We start from the raw sequence: 25632 nt of genomic DNA, 5'->3' as shown, positions 1-25632 counted from the left end.
GAGCCATGAAAGTTAATATGACATAAAAGCAATATAAATCTGTAGTGTAAATATAAGGTGCTGATTTTCTCAGTGCTCCGGGAAGAAATGCCTAAATCAGGAGGGGGCAGCCTTTTTGGCTCATCAGGCCAGATCTTTATCTACCCCTTCCCAACCGGCAATCTTTGTCAGGTGGGCAGGACCACCCACACATCAATCATATGATGTCATAATGATGTCATATGATTGATGTGTGGATTGTCCTGCCCACCTGTCAAGGTTGGCCCACAGGGTTGGGGGAAGATAGCGACCAGGCAGGATTGAGCTCCCCATGCCTCAGTCAATGTGTGATGAATTTAGTCCTGCTTTCTGCAGGGTTTGGGTGCACCATTGAGTTTCCCACCTTAAATGATTGTTTCTTCACAGGCATTGGAATCAGAGGGAAAATCTGAAATGGCAAAACACGGTTCCCATAATCAGAATGAATTGCAGAAGCTTATTTCAGACCCAAAAAAATGCAAGACAGCTGCCGTCCTTTTAGAAGCATTCCTTTATCAGACGTTACATTAATTGCATTGAACTGTGTCAATTTAGTGCCTCATTTCCTTCCTCCACCATGTTCAAATTAAACTCTACCTAGCTTTGTTTTAATTTTAGCTCAGCTTCAGCACAAGGCAGTGAGCAGTTTAAAATTTTTCATACATATCAATGAATTGGCATATGCAGATGAGCAATCCTTTTTCCATCTAGCTGGGTGGCAACTCTGATTATTCATCAAAGAATTTCACAGCATTACAATGAATGAAAGAAAAAATCACCGTAAAAAAAGTGTTAAATCAACATTTGTCATTTGAAGGCTCATTTCTTTGCATTCTGCCAGCATCTGTCAGAAAGAAGTTGATCACATCACATCATGTAGGCTTTCTCATTAGATATTGATCTTGAAATACCACCCCCCTCACACACCAATCACCTGCCTTTGTAGGGCTTATGCTTAGTATTTATATAGCACATTTCAAGTATTCAAGGTACACGTTATTGATAATGTAGTACAAGGTACTGAGTACTTTATCTCACTAGCCCTTACACAACATTCCTGTAAGTTGGGCTGGTGTCTTAATAGAGCACATTGGAAGGGAAAAGAGTGCAGAGGCTGTGAGGACAATGACTTCCTTATGGGAGCTTGTTCTTGATTTGAGATTTGAACTGCAGACTTCCTTAGCCACTGCACTAGATCTGTATGAAGAACTGCCCTTTTCCATGGCTCAAATGAAAACTGTGTTAGATTCATTCTGCAGATCTGTAGTGAGAGTACAAAGCGTGCACACTCCGAAATGTCAAGCAAATCTGTAAAATCTGATGCAACTGTATTCCCATTAATACAGAGCTCGCTGGTGGTTTGAACTTCCATGCTGATGGGGGGCAAAAACCAAGCACCACTAGGGTTATTTACAGCTGAGCTTGTGGGACATTGGGAGCGGATGGGGCCTGGAGAGCTGAGCTGGGAAATGGGCTTCAGTGAGAGCAAAACTCCCTGCCCCAGAGCTGCATTGAGAGAGGCATTCTTGGTCCCCCAGCTGGCCAGGGCGCCACTTTCTCTTGGCTCTTAGCCTGCCCGCCTTCTCCTGCAGCTGACGTACCTGCCCCAGCCCTGGGGCAGCTGCCGGGCCAGCGTGAAGGGGGAACAGGTTCTGCCCGGCTACGAGAGCTACAGTATTGCTGCTTGCAGGCTGCAGTGTGAGAAGGAGGCTGTGGTGCGGAACTGCCAGTGCCGCATGGTGCACATGCCAGGTAAGGTGACCCACCACCACCCCTCCCCTTAAGTCCCACGGACTCCAGGACTCTCTCCTTTTGCTGCCTCGTTGATGTGCTGGAATATGAATTCATTTCTGCCATGTGCTATTTTGACACTGTTGTCATTTTCCTGGACTGCTCTTGTTCCTTTAATGGAGCAGCCAGACATTTGGCAGCCAAGCAAGTGAAGCTTTCCCCATAATCCATTTGTGTGCCAGGAAATTTTTGTGTGTGTCATACAGTTATTAAAGAGACAGGAGCTGGGGGAGACATAGAGGTAGCACTCGCACATACCCACCCTGCTCTCAGCCTCTTTGCACTGCCATATTCTATGCCTTCTTGGGTATTAGGATCCCTGACACACTCAAGTTACTTGTGGGAGAAGAGACTCTCTTGCATAAGCCCCTGGTAATTGTGACTCAACTTGCCCATAGTGCAGATCTTTGCCCTGAGATCTCCCTACTGGAGCAGAAGTGTGACCCTCCATAGCGACTCCATGCAGGCATGTGAGCACCTTAGGAAAAGATCATTCAAATTATGTCTCCTCTGGCCCAGCCCCTGGAATGTGTTGGGCTGGCTGTAGCTTTCCCTTGCCTTCCACACCAGCAGCTGTTCTGCCTCCTTCAGTCTCCACCCCCCCCCAACAGCCATCTGCCACCTTCCAGGGCATCTCATCACATGAAGTGGACTGAAGTCCACAAACCCCCATCTAGAGAGCGATCAATCTGACAATGAAGTCCTGGGAGGTCTTGGGTATGTATGTTTAACGTGGAGAAGAGATGATTAAGAGGTGATACAATAGCCATCTTCAGTTATTTGAAGGCTGTCACATAGATGATGGAGCAAATTTGTTCCCTGTTGCTCCAGAGGGCAGGACCCCAATCAGATTACAAGAAAGGGGATTTCAACTAAATGTTAGGAAAAACTTCCTGGCTGTACGCACTGTTTGAGAGTGAAACAGACTGCCTTGGAAGCTGTGAGGAGAAGGGCTTTCCTTCATTAGAGGCTTTTAAACTGAGGTTGAAAGGTCACCTACCAGGAATGTCGTAGCAGTGGATTTCCTGTATCCAATGAAGAGTTGGACTAGGTGGCCACTGAGGTCCCATCCAACTCTAGAACGTCTTATCAATACAGGAAATTTACTACTACAGTGTCCCCGTTAAATTTCAGTCCATCGTCAGCTCAGGACTCATCCAGACTTCCTTTTGTGTGGCATTTCTAGGCTTTAAAGCTCTGTGTCCGAGTGGTTTTGTTTTGTTTTGTTTTGTTTTTTTTGTCTCTGCACTTTCCCTGGGAAAACCCTTGTTTTTACTGCTGAATCAGAGCAAATAGCAATCTGCAAGGGGGAAGCCCTTCCGTCAGCAATCCTAGGCAATTGCCTATAATTGCCTAATGAAGTGACCAACCTTCTCTCTTAACACCACCGAGTAAGAGCATGAACTTGAATTGGGGTGAGGAGAGGACCCAACTCTGTATCTCACTAACCAGGTCCTTCTCCATCAGGTAACGAAACCATCTGCTCGCCCAACGTTTACATTGAATGTGCTGACCATACACTAGGTAAGTGCTTCAGCAGATACTGAGCAGCCTGATGAGGGACCTGGGGGGAGAGGATCTAGTCAGCCGGTAGAACGGAAGGGGAACCCCTATTAATTGTTGTAGACACAGCTGGGTGTTTGATGGCTTAAGCCATTAAGCGATAAGGCTGAACAGTTTTTGTTTGTTTTGTTGTTTGTTTTACAGCGTTTATAGTGTGCTCTTCATGGAATATTTTCAATCCCAGAGCAGGAAAGAAAGTAATAATCAGAGGGGAAAAACAACAATATACAACATTACAAAAACTGGTCCAATAAAAACAAATTAACAGTTCTATCATAAGTCAAGCAAGTTTAGTATGGTGGTTTGTGAGGAAGAGTCAGGGAGGCTAATACCACAATCCCTCAGCTGAGGTCTAGTGGGCTGGTACAGAGGAGAGGAGGGCAGCTGTCACCCTGGGGTGTGATGGAGAGGCATGGTTGTTGGGCTGCATCGAGGGCTCCACTGACCCTCTCAGACACGTGTTCGTATCCCAACAGGAGTCCCAAGAGGATTTCTAGACCATGAGACATTGCCTCAATAGGCTGTGGGTCTTTTGCCATGGCAGGGATGAGCAGGCAATGGCTCATTTGATTGCTGTTCCAAAGTGTTCTTATCCTGCCTGACGTGCGGCTCTCTGCTCACAGATACAGCAGTTGAGGATTCCCAGGAGCGCTGTGTCTGCCCCACGCCCTGCAACTTGACCCGCTACGGCAAGGAGATCTCCATGGTGCGCATGCCCAACAAGGGCTCGGCCCGGTACCTTGCTCGCAAGTATAACCGCAATGAGACCTACATCCGGTGAGTGCCCTGTTGCTGATGCGCAGCCCACAGGCTGTGGGAGAAGCACCAGAACATTATAAACAAAAATGGGCTAGGAGGGAACTGGGTTGGAGGAATATATGAGCCGGCTCAGCCTCTGAATCCTTTCTCTCCCCTTCCCAACTCCCCTTAGGGAGAACTTCTTGGTGCTGGACATCTTCTTTGAGGCACTGAACTATGAGGCGATTGAGCAGAAGAGGGCATACAACCTGGCAGGGCTTCTTGGTGAGTGAATCTGCTCCCCTACCTGCCACCTTCCTTTGGTTAGGGCTAGTGCTCTTGAGGCAAAGCAAGCTTCGAGAAGGAAGCTACACAGGCAGGCAGGCAAATGGGCAAGAACCTGTTTGCGATTCACACCTTATGTTGCTGAGACAGAGACATGACGTGGGCTCACCAAAATCCCAAGTTTTTATGGCAACACAGGTGTCACCTCATTGGCCTTTCCCTGTCATCTGACAGCATCTCTGGCTGTTTGCTGCAGTACTTACTTCTGGACTCCATCACTGGTGGTGCCAGCAATGCAGGCCCAACAGCAGTTCCCTCTTTTGACAAGCCGCCACAGCAAGAAGGCGCCTGGCCTGGACTTTATAGAGCCCCACCCCCCTTCTCCCTGACACACCACACTTTGAGGCCTGTGCCGCCTTACTCCCTGCTGGGCACCCAACCAGTGTGCAGGGAGGTACTACTCCCATAGCAGCTGTGCTCACACACCTACTTCATCCTCTCCATGAGGTCTTCCTCCAACCTTTTCCTCCAGTGCTAGAAGGACCCTGGTGCCCATTGCTTTCAAAAGGCGCAGGAAGCTAACCCTGAAGGAAAGCAAAGTCATACCAATGCTCCTGCTGCTCACTCTCTTGCCTTTCCCCAGGCCACCACATTCAGTCACCATTTCTCCCTCTCCCATTCCCTGATACTCAATAAAAGCAGCATGGATCCTGCCTGAGGCCCGGTCACCCTCCTCCCTGCAGAGGCCTTCCCAGTGCTCAGAGTCCAGCAGATGACTTGCTTTTCACCATCGTCTCCCTTGCCCTAACTGCCTCCTTTTCTGCCAGGGGACATTGGAGGCCAAATGGGCCTGTTCATCGGAGCCAGCGTCCTCACTGTCCTGGAAATCTTGGACTACATCTATGAGGTGAGGGCCCACCTAGGGGAGAAAGAGTCTTGTGTTGCATTAGCTGTGACTTTGTACTGGGCTGAGCTTAGAGCTTGCATCGAGGGGGAACCTATAGCTCTGGCACCCCCACTAAGATAGTGCTGTACCGTTAACTGCTGACACCTTACACAGAGCTGGCAAACTCCCCATGTTGTCCTAAATTCAATGAGTTTACCTGCCGTCAGCACAGGCTATGCTATCCCCCCAAGGTGGTAATAACCAGCACCTGGACCACTTGTAGAGCAAGGATGAGGAACAAGGGATACTTGGAGTTGGGAGTCAAACAACAGCTAGGGAGCCACAAGTCTTCCCTGCATCCAGTACTACAGAATGAGCTGGTAACATCTCCTGCATCTGGACAGCTTCGGTGAACTCCAGCCACAGTCTGCATGATAGGTGCTTGCTATGGTCCATGTAGGATGCCTGGCTGTTCATGACTACCTGCTTGCAGGACTTAGGGCCTCTGAAGTTATTTTCCAGGAAGAAATCTAGCTTGATGACATCATAGGGCGAAGTGGGAATAGAGCAAAATTCAAGTTGGCAGGAGTTGCTGTGTGTATATGACACGTTCCCTACCGCAAAGTGATATAGGAGTTTAAACACACATGGAGCTGCCACTCTCTGTCTTTTGCTGTGCCCCAGGTGATCCGTGACAAGGTGGCCCATGGCCTACGACGCCCCAAGCCCCCTCTGAAGAAGCCTTCAGGCAGCATTGCCACCCTGGGACTGGAGGAGATCAAGGAGCAGGTACACTTGTTTCCCTTGCCACCCAGACTATTTACTGCAGCTGCCATAAAACAGGGAGTGGGTGGATCGCTGGAAGGAAGCGAGGTGCAATTCTTTGCCTTTCCCAGCTTTGAACCTTGTCAGCTAGAGAGGGATGGGGAGGGCAAGAGAGAACAATATTCTTTGCATATTTGTATTGGGTAGATCCACACAATGGCCACCAATATGAAAAATGATGTTGGAGAGTTTGTGTCATTTAAGCACGAGAGCCTCATTTTGTTTGTGGACCACTGCATGCTTTGGGCCATGTGGGCTGCATGTGATGTGTGTCTGTATTTCTTAACAGCGTTGGCTGGAAGAGATGCACGTTAATGTGTCAGCTGCTGTGCAAATTCTGTGTATTTATTTATGAGATGATTTACAAACTGCTAACTGATAGAATACATCAAGGCAGTGTACAAAAAAAAAGAATTAGAAAGCTATAAAATCATAAAACCATAACATATAAAACTCAGGGATGGCTCAGTTGGTAGAGCATGAGACCCTTAATCTCAGGGTTGTGGGTTTGAGCACCATGTTGGGCAAAAGGTTCCCTCATTGCAAGTGGTTGGACTAGATGACCCTCATCGTCCCTTCCAGATCTGTGATTCTAAAACAAATGGCCAGCACCAAATCAAATTAATTCTCTTAGAAATGCTTGGCAAAACAAAATGTTTCCAGAATTGTCAGTGCCTGTTTGATTTCAACAGGAACAGTGTTGCAGTTTACTGGTACCACCATGCTAAAAGCTTTGGTTTGTATAGAAATTAAACAAATATGAAATAACTATGAGACAGTAAGTAGGGCTTCTCCAGATGGTCACAGTTTTCTGGCCAGTTTATAAAGCACAAGGTGGTCCTTCAGGTAACTTCAGGTTAGGGCTTTATACACTGACAGTAATACCTTGAACTTTGTTCAGTAATGTGCTGGCTTTCCACACCAAAATGCTGATGCGGAGCTGCTCTGGCCAAAAACTGGACCGCAGCATTCTTCACTTGCTGCAATTTCTGAACCACCCTCAAGGTGCAGCAGTCCAGTCTAGAGGTCCCCCAGGCATGCAACAGCGTGGCCCATGTATTCCTGTCCAGGAGGCATACAAGCCCAAGCTGGAAAAGGCATTCTTAGTCACCAAGCACCCAGTGACAGTGATGTATCCAAGAGTACTCCCATGCTATGTACCTGTATCTTCAGGGAGAGTGCAACTCTATCAAGAAAAGGCAATTTCTGAAACTGCCCATTTCTGAAACTTGGGAACTGCACACCCACAAAGCTTCCATCTTACCAAGCTTCAGTGTGTATCGCCATTGTCATATATTAAAGTGCCTCAACACTGGGTGTGACGTTGTATAGTAAGCAACAAACGTTGCTTGAAGTCTTACAGTTTTGTCTTTTTTGTGCTCTGGACCATGAGAAGAGCCCTGCAGAATCAGACCAAGGTCCATCTGGTCCAGCACCTTTTTCGCACCAACTGTATCAAGCTAGATATCCCTGGAAGCTCATAGGCAGGAAATAGATTTGATGGCTATCTAGTGTTGAAGTTTCATCCTGCTAAAGCTTCATTTAGCTGTCATGTTGACAGACCAACATGCTGAGTTCTCATGTGCAACACATGACTGTGCTGCTGCAAGCAGTGTGTGGACATGCTCCTATGAGTATATTTTTATATATTTGTGTGAGCCCATTGTGATCTGGGTAGACAGCGCCTATATACCAGTACATACATGTGTGCATTAATGTATACATATGCACATACATATGTTTCTGTTTGTTTGTGCATAAAAGAGGCAAGACTGCTTGTGTGATGCCCACAGAGAAGGCTTTGGTTACATCTGTGAACTTGTCGTAGTTAAAATGGGGAATTTACTACAAAACCATCCTGGGCAATAAGTGTTTTACAGTGTATAAACCCAGAGAGCAGTCAGTGGATGAAAGCACCTCCTAGCTCAGCTTGAGCATCTGTTCACTCTGCGTCTCTCAAGTGCAGCAGATTCAGTGTGGCCAGACAAGTGACAGCTCCTCTCTGCTTTCCTCTTGCTGCATCCCACCTGACATGGGAAACCTACAACAGGGACCAGAATATGGAAAGCTGGTTACTTACGAAGAATATGAGTTATTGCCTAGTGAAATTGACAAGTGTACTTTCCAAAGGTTCTGAGAGCTAAAGGAGATGTTAGGCCTGTGCTTCTAAAGAAACCAGTCTCCAATCAGGAATGATTTCCAGAAGTTCGTTTGCGGTGTTTATAGAAGGTGTCAGCAACTGGAAGCCATGAGCCAAATCTGTCCCTCTAGGCAGTTGAGGAGTGTGAGATGGTTCCTCCACTTAGAGAGATGGAAACCAATGCCTTTCCCACCACCTCTTACAGCAGTGGAGGGGAATCTCCAGCCTTCCAGATATTGTTGGACTCCCAGCTCTCCTCAGCTCCAGCTAGCATGGCCAACTGTCAAGGATTATGAGAGTTGCATTCCAGAGACGGAATGTCTTGCTGGCCCGGGAATTTACAAAGCTAGCCTTTAGATAGCAAATCTTGCCTCCTTGCAAATAAATAATAATCCTAAAGAGAGTGTAAAGAGTACTTGATAAAGAGACAAAAAAAATCAAAGATGCACACTGGTGTTTGGGTTTTTTTTCAGGAATAGTTTCTGCAAAAGAATTGACCTACTTTGCTAACAGTTAATGAAGCAAATTGGTAGGGAGAGGAAAGATGGCAGGATATAACAGAACAAAGAAATCTAATCTATAATAGTAACTATTTGAAAAACAAAAGATGTGACCGGGCACTGTACCACAATGACTCTATTTAGCTTTAAATCAGGGAGTTAAGTAGTGTAAACATTCAAAAACCAACACTGCACCCGTGAAGAAAGAGAGGCCCTGATATCTGCCGGCTGTTTGCTCACCTATGGAAAGAATTGCTTAGAAAATGTGTATCTAACAAGATGCTGATAAATCTCAGACCCCGAGCAGGAAGAAGCTGATAAGGCCATTCAGCTGCAGAAAGAGTTGACTGGGAATACATAAGAAGTAAATGCAAGCTAAAATTGCATCAAAGAAGGATCCAGGCTATGTATATTTTAAGAACTCCTCCAAATCAAGGAACCTGACCCAGTGACTTCCACCCACAGAAACAGGCTTTTACACCTAGATCAGCTGCAGTGCACACTCAACAGGCTGCCATTTGGAAGGACAAGATGGTGCCCAGAATGAGATGGCTGAAAATAGAACTGATTGAATTACCCCCTCCAGATCCCTGTGCTGAAGCAATTTCTGAGTAGCTGTGAGTGCAGCTCTGTGCAGATTTATGTAAAGATCCTGGTACCATAGATCTGAGTGAAGAGGTCTAGGAAATGGGCTTTGCATTTTTCACTTTTCTAAAAGGTTACACGTATGAATTTGAAGGCAAAATCATTGTTTGCCTCTGTTATTTTATTGCACAAATAACAATAAGGATGTCAATTAAATCAACCAAAGGCCTGGTTAAAAAGGAATGTTTTTGCCGGGTGCCTAAAGGGGTATAATGAAGGTGCCAGGTAAGCCTCCCTGGGGAGCCACTGCAGAAAAGGCTAATTCTTGTGTTACCACCCTCCAGACCTCTTGAGGAGGCAGTACATGACGAAGGGCCTCAGAATATGATTTCAGCATCTGGGTAGGTTCATATGGAAAGAGGCAGCAAGGTATTGCGGTCTTGAGTCGTTTAAGGCTTTATAGGTCAAAACCAGCACTTTGAATTGGGCCTGGAAACTAATTGGTAGCCAGTGCGGTCAGACCAGGATCGGTGTGATATGATCAAACCATCCTGCTACAGTAACCAACCTGGCCGCTGAATTCTGCACTAGCTGAAGTTGCCTGTCTTCAGAGGCAGTACAACGCATTGCAATAATCTAACCTTGAGATTACCAGAGCATAGACATAGTAGTTAGGCTATCCCTGTCCAGTTAGGGGCATAGCTGGGCCACCAACCAAAGCTGGTGGAAGGCACTCCGGGCCATTGAAGCCACCTGGGTCTTGAGGAATAGCAAAGGATCCAGGAATACCCCAAGCTACAAAACTTCTCCTTCAGAGGAAGTGTAACCCCATCAAGAGCAGGCGACCTCCCACCCATCTGGTATAGGGAACCGCCCACTAACAGTGCTTCAGTCTTATCTGGATTGAGTTTCAGTTTGTTGGCTCCCATCCAGTCCATTACCAAGGCAAGACACTGATCCAGCACTTCCACTGCCTCACCTGCAGAGGTAAAGGAGAAATAGAGCTGAGTGTCATCAGCATAGTGCTGACAATTTACTCTGAACCTCCGGATAACCCTGCCCAGTGGTTTCATGTAGATGTTGAACAACATAGACATCAACAGTGAATACAGAATCCTGTTTTTCTTTTTAAATGAAAAGTGGGCGTCTCAAGACTTCCTCATATAGTAGTCAATGGTATAATAATGGTCTTGTGCCTTCCTCGGCCTGTTAATCATTAAAGAGAAACCAGTCTTAACATACCTGTCCCCAAGTGTGCAAAGGAAATGCTACCAAAAATTGAAGAGGGCTCAGGCCTAGCTAGCCTTGGTCAAGTGCAGCACTTTAGTTTTCACAGAGGTGTAAAGAAGACCAGTACCATTTTTCTAGACTATGCAGAGGCTCCTGCTCCTGTGAACCACAGCAGACACCTACTGAAAGGAGAGAGAAAATATCTAAGACCTACCAGATTGTTTGGTTAATGGCCTCATTACTACATATCGACATTTTTTCACCGAGATGAATGGGAAGAGAAATAGATGGCAGAGATGGAGAATGAGGAACCATTTGCGGATTTAGGCACCAAGGATTTTTTTTTTATATAATTTCTTTTTCCTGCCTCCACAGAAGTATCTTTGTCCTGATAACCTCTGCACCGTTAGTCAAGAAAAGGAATGCTTCAGATCCGTTGAGTAGGAAAAGGTGTGCTGCAATTTCCAGCTTGTGACTTTCTCCCCTGCAATATGATTATAGCTGCCGGAAATAAAACCCCTTAATACATTACTCCAGGGTAACTGGTCTACTTGGAAAACACGCTAGGCTGTTCTTCCTTGCTCAGGGCACAAATCCCAAAACCAGGGAGGAAAACCAACAGCATAGTGTGGTTGGGCTTCAGAAGCTGGCAAATGTGAAATGGTACACAGATGCACAAATGTAGCAGCTCTGGCTCTGCTGACTGTTGATTCCCTGCCTGGTACTGCCCAGCCCATGCAAGGAAGATCAATGTGGAACTAAATTGTATCTGCTGTATCATTAGTGGGACCCTGAGACCAACACAGATGCGCAGTTCTTTGTACCAACTTGGAAGCACTGCCCCACCATCAATCCACTGCAAAGTAGCATGTCATCGAGGACGTTGGAAACAGATGGAGGATCCAGGTCACCCTTTGTTTAGACATGAATGGATGGCTCGGAGGCTGAGATTCAGGAACAGATTCAAGGACACAGAACCTGGAGAGGAGAAAGTTTAGAGACACATGGAGGACTGGGAAGGTGGAGGCACAGGCTACACAAGAAGGCAGCAATAACATGAACGAAGCGTACTGAGAGCTGCTGGTGCCAGGCGTGGAGAAGCAAGGAATAATTGGTAGCTACCAAAGAAAGGCAGCCGCCTGTAGGATGAATCCATGCAGTCTGCATGAGATCATGTGTCAGCATTGGAATACAAACAGGTGGCTTTCTGAATGATGAGCTGGTGCCTCTACCTAAGAAGAGTCTGCTGGATCAGGCTCAAGACCCACTTGGTCCAGCATCTTGTTCTCACAGTGGCCAGCCAGATGCCTAGGGGGAGCTTGTGCACAGGACTTGAACACAACAGCACTTGTGGTAAACCACTCAAAGATGCAGAGTGGAGGAAAACTGGGCCAGCACTTCTATTCTGGGTGCCATTTGTCATGTAGTCTGTTGGTTCCTTCTGACCCAGCCTGGATACAGATAATTTCAGGTCAGGGCTGAGTCTTTTTTGCGGACAACAGCCCTCCCACTCTGTGTTTTCCAGCCTACGTTCCCTGTTTCCGCTGCTTGACCTTTGGAAAGCTGGAACAGCTTAAAGGCCACAGGTTCCCTCTCTCTCTCCTTTAAGCATTATTCCCTGGTGGCTTTCCTGTGGTGCTAGAACGATACAAGATTTGGAGCCCTGCGAACTCCCCCCCCCCCACACAAATGGGTGTTCCTGCTGAAATGGTCCCTTTCACAGTTGCCTCCTACCTAACCAACCTCTAAAGGCAGGAACCACCCAGAGAAAGGTCACAGAGGATGATCTTAACATTCAGGCAGGTCTGCATGGCCATGCGTATACAGCAATATAGTGTAATCAGGGCAAGCTGTAATGGTGCAGTTGGGCATTTCCTGTGGCCCCAAGGCCAGCAAGCGACTTGCTGCCTCAACAGTAGTGCCATTCTCATGTTACTTGGAGGATTCAAGAAGATCAGAGGCAGCATGACTTGAATTCTAGGTTGGCATGGCCCATAACATCTAGGCTCGCATGCTCCCCAAATCCTGGAGCTGGCGCTGAATTGTTTGTGTGCATGTGTGAGTGAGCATGAGAGATAGGGAGAGCTGCATTGCCTGCCTCTAATCTCATGTGAGCATGATGGTGAGCGAGTGACATATACCGCATGCCTGTATTACGGCATGAGCGGGAGCCGTTCCGCTGGTGCATTCAATATCCCAGGAGCCCTGATGTTATATAAAGATAAAACACAGGAGGCAGAGCCAGGGAAAGCCCATCAAACATGCCGATTTTTGGCTGGCTCTGGAGCCTTTGGACAAGGAATAACTAATTAGCAGCTGAGTTTACTTTAATTTCCTGCTGCTGCCAACATTTAAGTCAATAGAAGCTAGGGCTCCTTGAAATTCAACCTGGCTGCAGCAAAGAGCTGTAAATAAAGGTGCAGACAGAGAACTACCCAGACTGATCTTCGTATTGTGGCCGTTCCAATGCCACCTCTGATGAGTTGGCCAGTAGGGCACTGAAGGCAAAAGAGGCCCATGTGGCTGCAGCAGGACCTCTGGGCATCACCCCAGCAAAGCTGTGCTCACTCCTAGCACACTAGCCAAGATGAAAGCAGCATTTTGTATTCCACTTGAGTGCTTGTGGATTTACAGGCTTAACTCTGGACCCAACCCGCTGAAGGAAGTCCTTTGTTCTCATCTTAGCTTTCAGGACATGAAAGCTGCAATCCTGAGCCATTAAAATCAATGAGGCTGTTGCTGTCGATGTCTCAGGATTGCAGCCAAACATCCCAGGGTTACTCCTGGCATGGGATATATATCTTTACTGCAGTAGACTCAGTACTGTCCACTGCACACTGGCACACTCCATGTGGCTCAGGGTTGAATTTGGACATTGGCTCCTTAACAGCATCGTTTGTCGGCACAGAGATGAGCTATTCTGGGCCGACTGAGCTGTGATTTCTCGGTTCCTTCACTTTCTCCTTTTTATGTTTTTATTTTAACCTCACATGTAATAACCATGCAGTTGCATATTACTTCGGTTTTTATCACAGAGATGCACAATAGCACAAGTCAAGAGGATGTGCCCTAGATACAGTGCGAAGTACATACCATAAGGACATACGGAGAGCCTACCAGGTCAGACCAAAGGCCCATCTATCCCAGCATCCTGTTCTCGCATTGGTCAGCCAGATGTTCAGGGAAAGCCCACAAGCAGCACCTGCGTTCAGCAGCACTCTCCCCTCAGTTGCAAGTCCAGCAACAGATATTCACATGGACCACCCTACGTTTAGTACTTTCTTGCTTAAAATCTCAGGCAACTCTGCTGGGAGAGTCCTTTGCCCGACACCCTGGACAGCCACTTCCATTGAGAGCGGGCAGCCCTGAGCTAGTTGATGGTCCTGTGTTCCCACCTAGTGCAAGGCAGCTTCTTGTAACCTAAACCAGCCGCATAGTAAGAATTGCAGTTGCATCTGATTTTTTTTTTGGGGGGGGGGGGGAGCAGCTGTGAAGTTGGGAGAGACTACAAAAAAGTTGCTCTTCCTGCCCATACCTGTTGTTTGGACTTAAACCCAGGTGGGCTGTGGAAGGGCAGCAGGTGGGATGGGTAGAAGGGGTCTTATAAACAGCAGAGAACACCAAGAAGGAGAGGAGTGCTTACAGGATAGAGGAAGATTACAGTGGTGGAAGAGTAGCAGGAAAAATACCAAAGAAGGAAGATTCCTCATGCCAGCTGGTTTGCAGGAGGGATAGGCACTCACTCGTAGGATGAGCTGGGGCTCTTTGGTCCAAGAGCAGAAACCAGGAGAGCAGATATAAGCCCTGTCCTCTGACATAAGAGGGGATTGAGAAGAATCTGAAAGGACTTGTGGAGAACACCACACTGTTTTTCCAACTTCTCATAGTGGAAACCTTATGAGAAAGTGTTGATTTCTATTGTAGGGGATGGATTAGAATCTCCCCCCACCTCTAAAAAAAACAATGGGAGGGGGGTCTGATGCCAAACACATTTTCAGCCACAGAAGCAGTGGAGCAACAGACACCTTTAGGACATGCCACTCTGCTTCAGCATAGGATATATCTAAACAGAAGCAGGAGAGATGGATGTTGTTCGTGGTCCCTCCAGGTTAGATGCACGCAACAGATGCCTCCAATCAATACTTATCTGTGGCAAACAGCTAGTGTAAAATAAGCTCCAGCGTAGGAGATCAGCTGTGTTGTCACAGCACCACCTTGTGGACAGAATCATTTTTTTCTGAGCAAGTACTGTAGTGACAGTTCATCCTTTCCTGCTCAAGCGCCTGGAGGCCTTGTCTTCAGGAAGGATGGTGGCAAGTCCAGTAATATTATCATGTAGTCAAAGGGAGGCTGCCTTTTCTCCAGGAACTTCTGGTTTAGCCAGGCATAACATGAACCCAGCAGTGGCACAGTTAGGTCACCCCTGTGCTGGTAAGCTAATGAGCACATGGAGGGTGGTATTCAGCTAAGTTTTACTCAGCGAAGACCCATGAAATTAACAAGCATGACTAAGATAGATCTATTCTGAGGAAAATTGAGTTGAACACGATTTAAACACACACCCCTCATTCAAGCCATTCTATCTTTATCCACATTCCATGAAGTGCATGTTTGCTTGTTTGCTTGCCTAATGTTTCTTGGAGATGCTGTACAGTATTTGAAGTGCAAGCTTTTGTGTGTTTTTGACATGCTAACTGTTTTTCCTGTTTGTGAAAGGCATTTCATGCTGTGCACAGGCTATGCTTTCTGAAGACCCATGGATGCAACTTCCACCTTAACCTATAATTAATCCTGATCCAGCAATGGCAGCTTTCTAGCGCAGCAAAAACATTATCCATGGGGTGTAGAACCTCACTGGAGAGAGTGGGAACCTTTTTCTTGTTTCATAATTGCAGCCGTGTCCGCCCTGGTCCCTTACCAAGGGAATATTGCAGTGAAATGGATTAGACCAGGGGAGTGTATATGGAATGAAAACAGAATATGTAGTTTAGACAATGATATTCCCACATAGCAGCTCCATGAAGAAATATCATCTGTGTGCAGCCTCAGCTCTCCGCATTAAAATTGCTAATGCACCTAGAGACCTCCGATGTTAAAGACCTGAAATAAGTTTCCTGCCCGGGAATCCCACATTTTATTAACATTGGAATTACTACTTAATCAACATGAATTGTTCCCCTTCACCTTATTTATACATGCAGCAGCTAAGAACCATCTCTCTGGTCCATTTAAGAATGAGATTGGACATTCTAATCTCTCTCATAATTTTCTCTTTGAATAATATCCACCCTAAAGCATGATTCCTGAGCTCACAGAGCCTCTCTGAATTTGATGGTGTGAAGTATACCATGGTACAGCTTTACCCTCGGGAGCTATCATTTCATCTCATTCGCTAAATCACACAGGGCACTGCATGTTTCTAACAGCTTTATACCCACAGCTGTAATTATATTTAGAGTCTTGATTTCATCTGACATGGTTGAGTGTGGCATCCCTCCAAGTGTAGATTCCTATTCCATGGGGTGAGATCCCCCCCCCCCACATCCTACCTTTAAGGGTGTGGGAGATTTAACAGGGCTACAGGCAGGGGGTCAAAAGTAAAGCAGGCTCAAGAACTTGCACTGGGAAGGAGTTATATTGCTCTCCAGCAGTGGAAATGGGGGACTAGACAAAAAAGGCAGGTGACTGTCAAGAAGGTAGGGACTGCCTAAACCTGGCTTGGTACATGGGATGCCTGGAGAGAGTGAGGTTGTCAGAAGGTGATGGAGCTGTTTGAGGAAGAGCTGAACAGGCAAAGCCTGTGATAGAGCATTCCGAAGGCCCATCTCAGAGAGCAAAATTTAGGAGTGGAAGAATATTGCTATTCTGTGCCATAATCTTAACAGCTCCAGCCTTTTGCTACCACCACAGAGGAAAAGAGTTCCTGCTAGTCCATGTTTCTTCATCCTGCCTCTTTCTCATTTCTGGATGCAGCAGACAGTGTAATCTCATCACCAGGGCCAGGGCCAGGCTATTGGAGCCCTAGGCAAGGCTAATTACTCACACACAACACACACACACACACACACACACACACACACACACACACACCCCATAGCTAACTTAAAATTTCAAGAACAGATGTCCTGCAGAAATACAGTTCTCCAAAATATTATCAGAAATTTTTAAGCTATAACAAAAAATAATCTGAATAAAGCTGCCCCTCAAAGGTCAGTCCTGCACTCCTCTGAGGCCTGTGCGCTGGACAGCTGCCTAGTTGGACTGATGGTAGCACTGCCCGTGGTCATCACACTGTGGAGATGGAAGGGGCAGGGCAAGGCCTAGATAGCATGCTGATGTTATATCACTTTGCAAGAAAGCAGAGATGTCTCTCCATCACTTCTTGTCACATGCAGCCTTCCTGGAGGAGGTCTCCCTCTAGGAAACTTCAGCAGAATGCTCATAGAGCTCCGTACCACCCACCCACCCAGAGGTACCAGCTGCTGTGCTGACCGTGTTTCTTTTCTCTCTTTCTTTCTCAGAGCTCCTGTGAGAGCCTGGGCCGCCACAACGAGGGCAGCTACCCCACAGGACTTCTGCCCAACCACCACCACCGCCACCACTACTCGGGCCAAGGGGTCTTCGAAGACTTTGCTTGCTAAGCCAGCTCGTGCGCTGCTCCCCCCAAACAGCAGCAGTGCCTCTGGAGCAGCTTGGGGCACAGCAGGCTCCGGCCTGCGCCAAGAAGCCTTTTCCAAGTGGCCAGGCCAGGCCTTCCTCCCACCTCCAAAGGCTTCCAAAAAGCACCGTGGTGCTTTTATAGCCCCCTCCCTCCTGTAACTAACCCCCTTCCCCAGTCCAGCTGGTCCTGCCCCTGCCCTCCAGGGCTCAGCACCCCCTCCCCCAACAAACCTTCCCCATACTGAAGCACAGAGAAAGACCGAGGATCAGCTGCCAAGAACAGGGAGGTGGAATGGACTCTAAACTGCTCCACTGATAGGAAGCAAGGCTTGACTGAGGCAGGCAACCTGCCTGGAATTTCACAAAGTGGGAGGAAGGGGGACATGGAGCACGCAAGGGAGCAAAGAGGGCGTCACCAAAGGTAGAGGCAACTCTCTCTCCCAGGGCCGAGTCTATAACACAGTAGCACCACACAACCAGCTGCTCACACAGCCCCACGTGGCAGCCTCTGCCACAGACTCTGAGTAGCGGGAGCCATGTTCCCTCCAACACCTCTCACTTTGTCCTGTCTTATCATTACTGTTCCTACTTACACCTCTTCCCTCAGCCTCCTTACAAACATACATTTCCATGTACCACTATTTTACATGCACACAGGGGTGTCTCAGGGCAGGAAAGAGGTCCTGTATCCCACTGGCTGCTGCTGCTGCTGTTGGGCAGTGAGTGCCAAGATGTACCCCACTGCTCACTTGCTGCTGCCCCCCACATTGAGACTGTGCCCACAAGGAGGTTTAAAGACCTGCCATCCTGCCCACATTGTGCCCCTTTACCATATGGGTACAGGCCCCTCACCCTCATGGCTGGCCAGCCATCACCCATCCCTTCTTCCCTCAGAACTGTATATTTGTACATAACTGTTTTGGGTCTGTGGTTTTTAGCCGGCTACACTCAGTCTTTTGTTGCTGCAGCTGGCCCCTGCCGGCATCACTAAAAATTGCTGGTAAGGCAGGACACCACGACATCGACGTCCAATCTCAGGTTCCCTCCCAGCTCAAGTGCAGAGGCCGATGCTGCAGGAGGCTGCTGGCACCAACAAAGCCCGAGTTCCCTTGGGGCAGCCCCTTCCCAGATGTACAGACGCCCCCCTTCCCCACATGTTCCACCCTCCTCCAGCAGTATTCAGGGTCCAAGCCACACAAAAACACCCCACCCTCAGGAGAAAGAGCCTTATGGGTCCCATACAATGTCAAGGGAGGATAAGGAGCCCAGGCAGCGCCCCAGGACTCAGATCCCTAGGCTGAAGCACTTAGTAGCAGACTTGCCCAGTGCATCCGCGTGTGGGGAGTGTGGGTGTGTGCGATGACTCCTCAAGGGCAGCAGGGGGAAATGTCAACTTTCTCTTTGCAGCAGAGCCCTGAGTAAAGGTACAACAGGAAAAAGCCAACCAACCTACCTTGTGCTGTCTTGATGGGACAAAGGAATACCCCAGAACCCAGCTGTGGTCCTCAGCCCTCCATGTAGCAAACCAAAGGGGGCTCCAGCATGCACCGTCGAGACACCTCATGGTGTCATGCCCCACACTTAGGGAAATGTGCCTGTACTCCTGGGGGTGCATTTTCAGGAAGAAAGGTGGCACAGGAATATGCTGCAAATGCCCCCCCCCTTCAGTGACAACACCAAACTCTTGCATACACCACCTTCAAGAGCCAAGAGCAGTCAAGGCATTTGACTGCTGCAGAGGGAGTGGGATATTGCAGATCAAATCTGCCTGCCTGCTGCATATGTGTGTGACTCCAAGGGTGCAGGCTGCAGGAGACTCTCGACTGGGACCCAGCCAGGGATCTTCCCAGGAGGGGGTCTGTTAATCCCATGACTTTACTGAGCGCAAGTCGCCGTTTTACAAATGTACAAGTTTCTCCCAATAAAGAGGCACAAGTAGAACTCCAGCCTTGTTTCTTGTGTCATCAGTGATTCTACCCCACTATTATCTAGAGCTCCATCCTTTCTTGGTTTCTTTCCAGCTCTGCTCCTATCAGGAAAGGGATGGGGGAAAGGCACTGGACCATGTGAGATAACACTTGCATTGAGGCAATGTCCTCCTGCCAAGATGTCCAAATGAATGCTCATTAAATAGCCAATATTGTCTAATCACAAACAACTCAGGCTGAATGCTCATCTGCAGGCAAGCAAAACAACACCATCCCTGGCTGCTGGAGACAGGCAATCCTTACACTCATGTAGCCAGCAGACCAAACTAGAAGAAATGGTGGGAAGGAGATCCCATAACTGGATTTCTTACTGGTCGGTTGGTTGTAGCACAGGGAGTTGGACAAAGCAGCCATGGAAGAACCCCAATTGAGTGGGATGAACGGAGCTGGGGAAAGGTATGTTAAATTCTTTCTCCCATATATGCAAGCTTCCCAATAATAAATCCATAATAGGCTAAATCCTGTACAAGTATATCTTAGCTGCGATTCTGGCATTGCAGGGGATTGGACTATATGGCCCTTTGGGTCCCTTCCAACTCTGCAATTTCTCTAATTTTACGAACATAAAATGCGTTTGACACCAAGGTCTTCATCAACTGCCTAATATAAAACAAAAACAAATTAACTATCATGAATCAACAAGGTTTACCTCACATACTCACGAGAGGCTTCAAGTCTGGAAAAAGATGATAAATTTGTATGGCGGCTGGTTATATTAATTGGCCCAGGAAAGTTTGCTTTGATGAACAACAATTCATTTATCCAGAATGGCTATTTACACTGGAGATGTGAAGTAATTGTTTCGCCTTCCTCCTACAAAGTTTAACATCCAAGAGTCAAAGCTTATTGATTTGCTATGTTTATGGTTTCATTTCATTCATGTTATATTAAAGTACTGCTAAACAGTTGGGGGGGGAGCAACCCCACTGAAGAGCTGGGACAGATAGGCATCTTACAGAGGATACTGTCTTGAATGTGTGTGGGGTGCGTGATTTCAGATGGCGTAAAGCTTAATAGCATAAAGCTTGCTGTGGGGGTGGACACTCTCATTCCTTATTCTTTTCTACATATTTTGGCCATTATTGGCAGCAGCCTGGTCCTAAGGGAAAGATGATTCAACACCATATTGCAAAGAACACAATTGGGCCCATCATTTGGGGTGGTCCAAATCTAACTGTGGGGTGCACCCTCCCAGCTGCTCCTTTGTAATTGTTGTCTGGGCTCACCACATATGACTGGCCATTGTCCCAAAACTATGGCTTTGACTGGAGGACAATTATTGCCCATCTTGAAGAAGACGGTCACCCAGTCATGGTGTGTACATATAATATGGAACAGACCAAAGCTTGTTTGGGGGTTCAGGGGCATATAAACTTTAGGTCCCTTAATAATAGTTCTGACTGAGCTTTGTTTTGAACTCTCAGTGCAAACAGGGAACTGGTAACCAAGTTCAAGATCAACTCAGTCAGCCTCCTTGTCCACTAGGCCAAACAAGGATCTGCAACCCCACACCCAAAAAGAAAGAAAGAAAAAGGAACAAGTAAAAGGGATGAATTGACACTACTCTTTGTAAATATTAAAGGCAGCGTGATAGGAGATTTCAGATTTGCCTGTGGTGAACAATTTGGGTGAATATGTGCACAGTGCAAGTACTCTGAGAACTCACATATTCACACAATGAAGCCAAATGCCAGTCTGCACCACCCAAGCCCTCCTAAGTGGTCCTGGATACAGAACCATTGGTACAAGCTTGACTGCATACAGAGCAGCCAGCAATAGCTGCCAGTTTAGCTCTTTAGGTTTCTTAACCAGTATTCTGGAGCATGTGACTCCCCTGTTGTACCATTAGTTTCTAGGCTCAGCATAAAGTGAGCTGTCAGGAAGGACAGAGAGATGGTCAGGAAGAAAAACTGGGAAAACGCTGCTCTTTCTTAATAGGCAATATTTCTTTCGAGCTAGAGGCAAATAGACACAACAAAATGTTAAACATGCAAGTTAAACAAAAGCCTCCCTTTTCTCGGCTGATAATTGAGCTGGGCCACTTCAGCCAAGGCATTTATCTTCCCAGCCTACGTTCTGATAACCCATTTTAAACAAATCCACCCTAACTCAGCATGTACTCCCACTGCTAGATAAAAAGTTGGGTGGAATATATGGGAAGTCTTATCAACAAAAATAAACAAAGTTGACAACAATATGCTAAAAAATCTCTGCCTATATAAATGCTGCTGCTAGCACCTAGGACTTTTTTTCAGCCAGAACTCAGTTCCGGCACCTCTCAGGTGAGTGCCATTGCTATTATAAGAGAACAAGGGAGGTATTCATGGTGAGTTTCAGCACCTCTTTTTCTAGAAAAATAACACTGCTCGCGCCCATTAGTAATCTGTACCCCTCATTCACCTCCAGGGATTGCCCACCTTTTTTATACCTGGAAGAAGCATAAACCAAGTAACAAGGCTTTTGAAAGCTAGAACACGTCACCAAGCTATAGTAACAACAGGTGAGTACAAAATCTGGCTCAATGTGTTTATGCTCCCAGGTAGCAAAAAAATGATGGGTTGACTTGCTTCCTTTTGTCCTAGAATCTGATTTGCAAAAGAGAGTAGGGCTCCAGTTAATTAATCACATCAATCTTATTAGTTGCTCACTATAACAAATTATCCAAGTGATATACAAAAACATTCAGAGCTGAAAAGGCATAAGGCATTTGCTAGCACTGTGATCACTGTTTCCAGTTGGGTCAACAACCCTAACACAAAACAAGTGTAAGTGCACTCCCAAGTGCACTTAAGATTAAGTCCAGAGTTGTTGCTCCTCTGGTCAGTTCCATAACCAATTGTTCTAGGTCACAGTCAATCAGAGTATCTAGACCTCATTGTCATGACCAGATCCCACGTGTACACAAGTCTACGTGAGGGTAACTGAAATTACACATCGCTATGCCACTTCTTCCTTTGGAAGCTTACTTGATTCCATTCTCCATATAAAGATCACCTGGGCATTTTGGTCAGGGAGACAACATTACGTTCCAAGTACTAAATTACTCTTGGGGTCCAGTATCTCCACCCACAGAAATTCTGTGGAAGAGTCTGCTTCTTTGGGGATTTCTGCTTTGCTGAACTTTAATATACAGAGCAAGACCACCTCTGGTATATGGCTGCTGATCCTTCCTATGTAGCCTGTATCCAGAGATGAGTGTCCTGTTCCACTCTTCCATCTCTCCATTCCACCAGGTTTTGATTATGTCCACTGTGCTCTCCTTTGAGATGAAGCCCTCCAGTTTGCCCAGCTTGACTCAAAGGCTTCTAGTCTGGGCATACTACGATTACCGTATTTTTCGCTCTATAGGACGCACTTTTTCCCCTCCAAAAATGAAGGGGAAATGTGTGTGCGTCCTATGGAGTGAATGCAGGCTTCAGGAAGCTATCTGCAAGCCTTCGGAGCGCGGCGGGAGTGCCCGCCGCGCTCCGAAGGCTTGCAGATAGCAGTCTGCAGCCCAAAGCCCGGGGAGCGCTGCGCAGCGCGCCCCAGGCTTCGGGCAGATATCCACAAGCCTTGGGAGCCGGGAGGGAGATCCCGCCAGGCTCCCAAGGCTTGCGGATAGCAGCCTGCATACCGACCTGGTTTGGAGCCTGACGGTGGGGAAAGCAGCGCTTTTCCCCACCGCCAGCCCCACAAGCTCGGGGGACACCGGGGAGGCGGAGCGCCGCCTTCCCGCTGTTCCCCGACCTGGTCTTTGGGGCTGGCAGTGGGGGAAAGCAGCGCTCCCCCCCCACCAGCCCCAAAGAGCAGGTCGAAAGGAACCCAAAGCCTCCAGAGCCCAGCAGGAACTCCCGCTGGGCTCCGGAGGCTTCGGGTGAACGCACCTTGAACGCACAGAATGCACCTTGTTTTAGAGGGGGAGAACAAGAAAAAAAAATTTTTTTCCTGTTATCCCCCTCCTATGGTCCGGTGCGTCCAATAGAGCAAAAAATACGGTATGTACTGGGTTTCTTAGGCACCCTTCACTACAAGTTCCGAGGGCAAGTTACAACATTATACAAAAATAATAATATTAGAAATGGTTAAAACAAGTTACTACAGTCAGAAGAACTGGGTGGATCCTAAAGTCTATAAATCTCAGGTATCAAAAGGCCAGTGAAGAGACATGCCTTCAGCATATGAAGAACCCTATAGAAGGGAGGGGCCACACAAACCTTAGTGGGGAGAAAATTCCACAGGTTGGGGCTCCCACAGGTAAGGCCATCTCTTTGACCTCCCCCTCAAACCCACAATTGCCCCACCTGCTGAAACACTGCCTCTGCTTCTGAGTGATGGCTGAATCAGGAGAAGTGCAGCACCTTGCAGGTTTACTGAATTCCTGCCCAGACGACTCTGTGGGCAACCCTATTAGCAAGGACAACATTTTCTCGGTTAGAAGTATTTGGGGTACCAGGCAAAAGTCCCAGTTCACCCTTTGCAAATCAGTTTTGTGATACAGAGCCCAAATTATATAAACTGATTAATTTGCATTGAATGATTGTGATTTTATAATGTTCTAATTTAAACAAGTCAAGCAATTTAAATAAATCATAGTAAAGTTTTAATTTAAACAAATGTGTAGGAGGACCCAGCTAAACATCAGGGTGGACTCTCTTTCCTTGGATGATTTTAAGCAGAGGTTGGATGAACATCTGTCATTTATGATCTAGCTGAGATTGCTACATTGCAGGGGGTTGGTCTAGATGACCCTTGGGGCCCTTCAAACTCTACAATTCTGATTCTATGACCCAGCATCAGGCATATGAAAGGAAGATCATAGTTTTAATTCAGTTTTCATTCTTGCTTGCCTTGCCCTCACTCTAGCAAACTAATCTCTCTCTTTCTCTCTCAATCTCTAACCATTAAACTGTATTTTGTTGACTGCAAGTTCCTAATTCTCTAGCCTTTTTTAAATCTTCAGTTGTTTGTCAACACACATCAAAGTGTCCTTATATATTTCAGAAAGGATTAGCAGGAAGGACACGGGCTGGATTAGAAGGGGTGAGGAACGGATGTTCATTAGCAAGCAATCATCTTCTGGAAAGAAAAAAATAATGCTTATGATTAAATGAACAGAATTTGAAGAAGTCAATTTTAAATCTAGCTCAGAAGCGCAAACGGATCAAAGAAGGGAATATAAATACACCCCTTAGGCCATGACTTGTTTTGGAAATTCAGAATAACCTATATCATTTGAAATGCATGGACCTCCCTCAGTTGAAATCCTCTGGACCAAACCAGTATAAATATCAGACTGTGGACTCTCAGCTGCTCTTACATAGCACATCACTGGCATTTCTATGGGACAACTTCTAGCGACTGTGGTTGAGAATCTGACTTTGCAGGCCCCTTCAATCTCATCTTGTCAGTTATGTGTGTTATGCTCTGCATTGTTCTGTCTGGTTTTATGAAAGTAGAGCAATAAATTAAGCAATTCCTGCCTCTCAAGTTCTTTGCTTTAATTTAAATGACAACATATTATACCTTTGCAGCACATTATTTCCCTCAAAGAATTCTGGGCACTGTAGTTTCTTAAGGGTTGCTGGGAATTGTAACTATGTGAGGGATAAACTACAGTACCCAGAAGTTTTGGGGGTGGGGTGTGCTTTGAATGTACTTTGTAAATAGAGGGTGGGGAATGGTTTTCACATTGAGTGTTGTATTTCCTCATGGAACCCTCTGGTGCCAGTAGTGGACAGGGCCACAAGCAAAAATGAGTTGGGCAGTGGACATGACTCTTTCTACAGTGGGCTACATTCCAGCCAAAGGTTTCCACAACACACACACCCCTCCATCCAGGCAAGAAAGACCCATTCCCAAATATTCAAGGACACCAGTGTGAACAGGGCTGGGCAAAGAGTCCTAAGGGGCTGTATTGTGAGAGGGCTAGAGAGCATCATTTATGCCTTCAACCTGAGATTCCCCATACCTGATCTAAATACTGAAGGCATAAAAACCATACGTAGGAAGCCTCCGCAACACTAATCAATTATGTCATTTCTGGTGGAGTAGTGAATTTGTAATAGAGGAAATCATTAGGCACATTTTACAAACCAATCCAGTATAGATTATGAATCTATGAGGTGGCCCTGGAGCCCTTATTGTAGCCTGTCCATGGCCTTTGCAAACCTGGTACTCATCAGTTGCCATCAACTCCAGCCAAGACGGCTGAATAAAGACTCCACCGTGTTGCTATTGGTTGCAGCCAGTCAGGAAACAGGCCTGCACTGCAACACATCTATAGCGTGCTCCATAAAACTCATGACACAAACCACCATGGAGAATTGCTTTAGCTGGGAAGCCCGCTCAACAAAGTAATCTTTCTGAGGGGCAAAGCAAGAGTGACAGGTTTTAGGAGACATGGCAACTGGGGTCCCCCCCGCCCTGCTTTATAAACTAATG

General features: G+C 46.8%; 1 protein-coding gene and 1 long non-coding RNA gene across 8 annotated transcripts in view; one reads left to right on the top strand and one right to left on the bottom strand.

The window, feature by feature from the left end:
* ASIC4 (acid sensing ion channel subunit family member 4) overlaps window positions 1–24672 on the top strand; it is a 222074-nt gene extending 197402 nt beyond the window's left edge. For 3 of the 7 annotated variants that reach the window (XM_080977009.1, XM_080977011.1, XM_080977010.1), the window contains exons 4-11: window positions 1611–1770; window positions 3277–3333; window positions 3996–4149; window positions 4304–4395; window positions 5223–5302; window positions 5966–6070; window positions 21616–21709; window positions 24193–24672. In XM_080977009.1, coding sequence (XP_080833135.1) covers window positions 1611–1770; window positions 3277–3333; window positions 3996–4149; window positions 4304–4395; window positions 5223–5302; window positions 5966–6070; window positions 21616–21709; window positions 24193–24302 — 852 coding nt within the window. In that variant the 3' untranslated portion in view covers window positions 24303–24672. Of the gene's footprint in view, window positions 1–1610; window positions 1771–3276; window positions 3334–3995; window positions 4150–4303; window positions 4396–5222; window positions 5303–5965; window positions 6071–10936; window positions 11093–17082; window positions 19168–21615; window positions 21710–24192 lie in introns of those variants that run through there. The other 4 variants (XM_080977012.1, XM_080977015.1, XM_080977013.1 and 1 more) reach the window with 2 other exon arrangements.
* On the bottom strand, window positions 7119–24200 carry LOC308460546. The gene is made up of 3 exons (XR_013978576.1): window positions 23493–24200; window positions 19859–20022; window positions 7119–8147 (listed from the first exon to the last, which is right to left on the bottom strand). It is a non-coding gene; the product is annotated as an uncharacterized lncRNA (long non-coding RNA).
* Window positions 24673–25632: the final 960 nt, after the last annotated feature.

Source organism: Podarcis pityusensis (assembly GCF_964106645.2).
Source record: "Podarcis pityusensis genome assembly, chromosome: 1".
Lineage (NCBI taxonomy): Eukaryota > Metazoa > Chordata > Lepidosauria > Squamata > Lacertidae > Podarcis > Podarcis pityusensis.
Note: the sequence above shows the minus strand (reverse complement) of the source record. Positions and strands in the feature narration are given on the sequence as shown.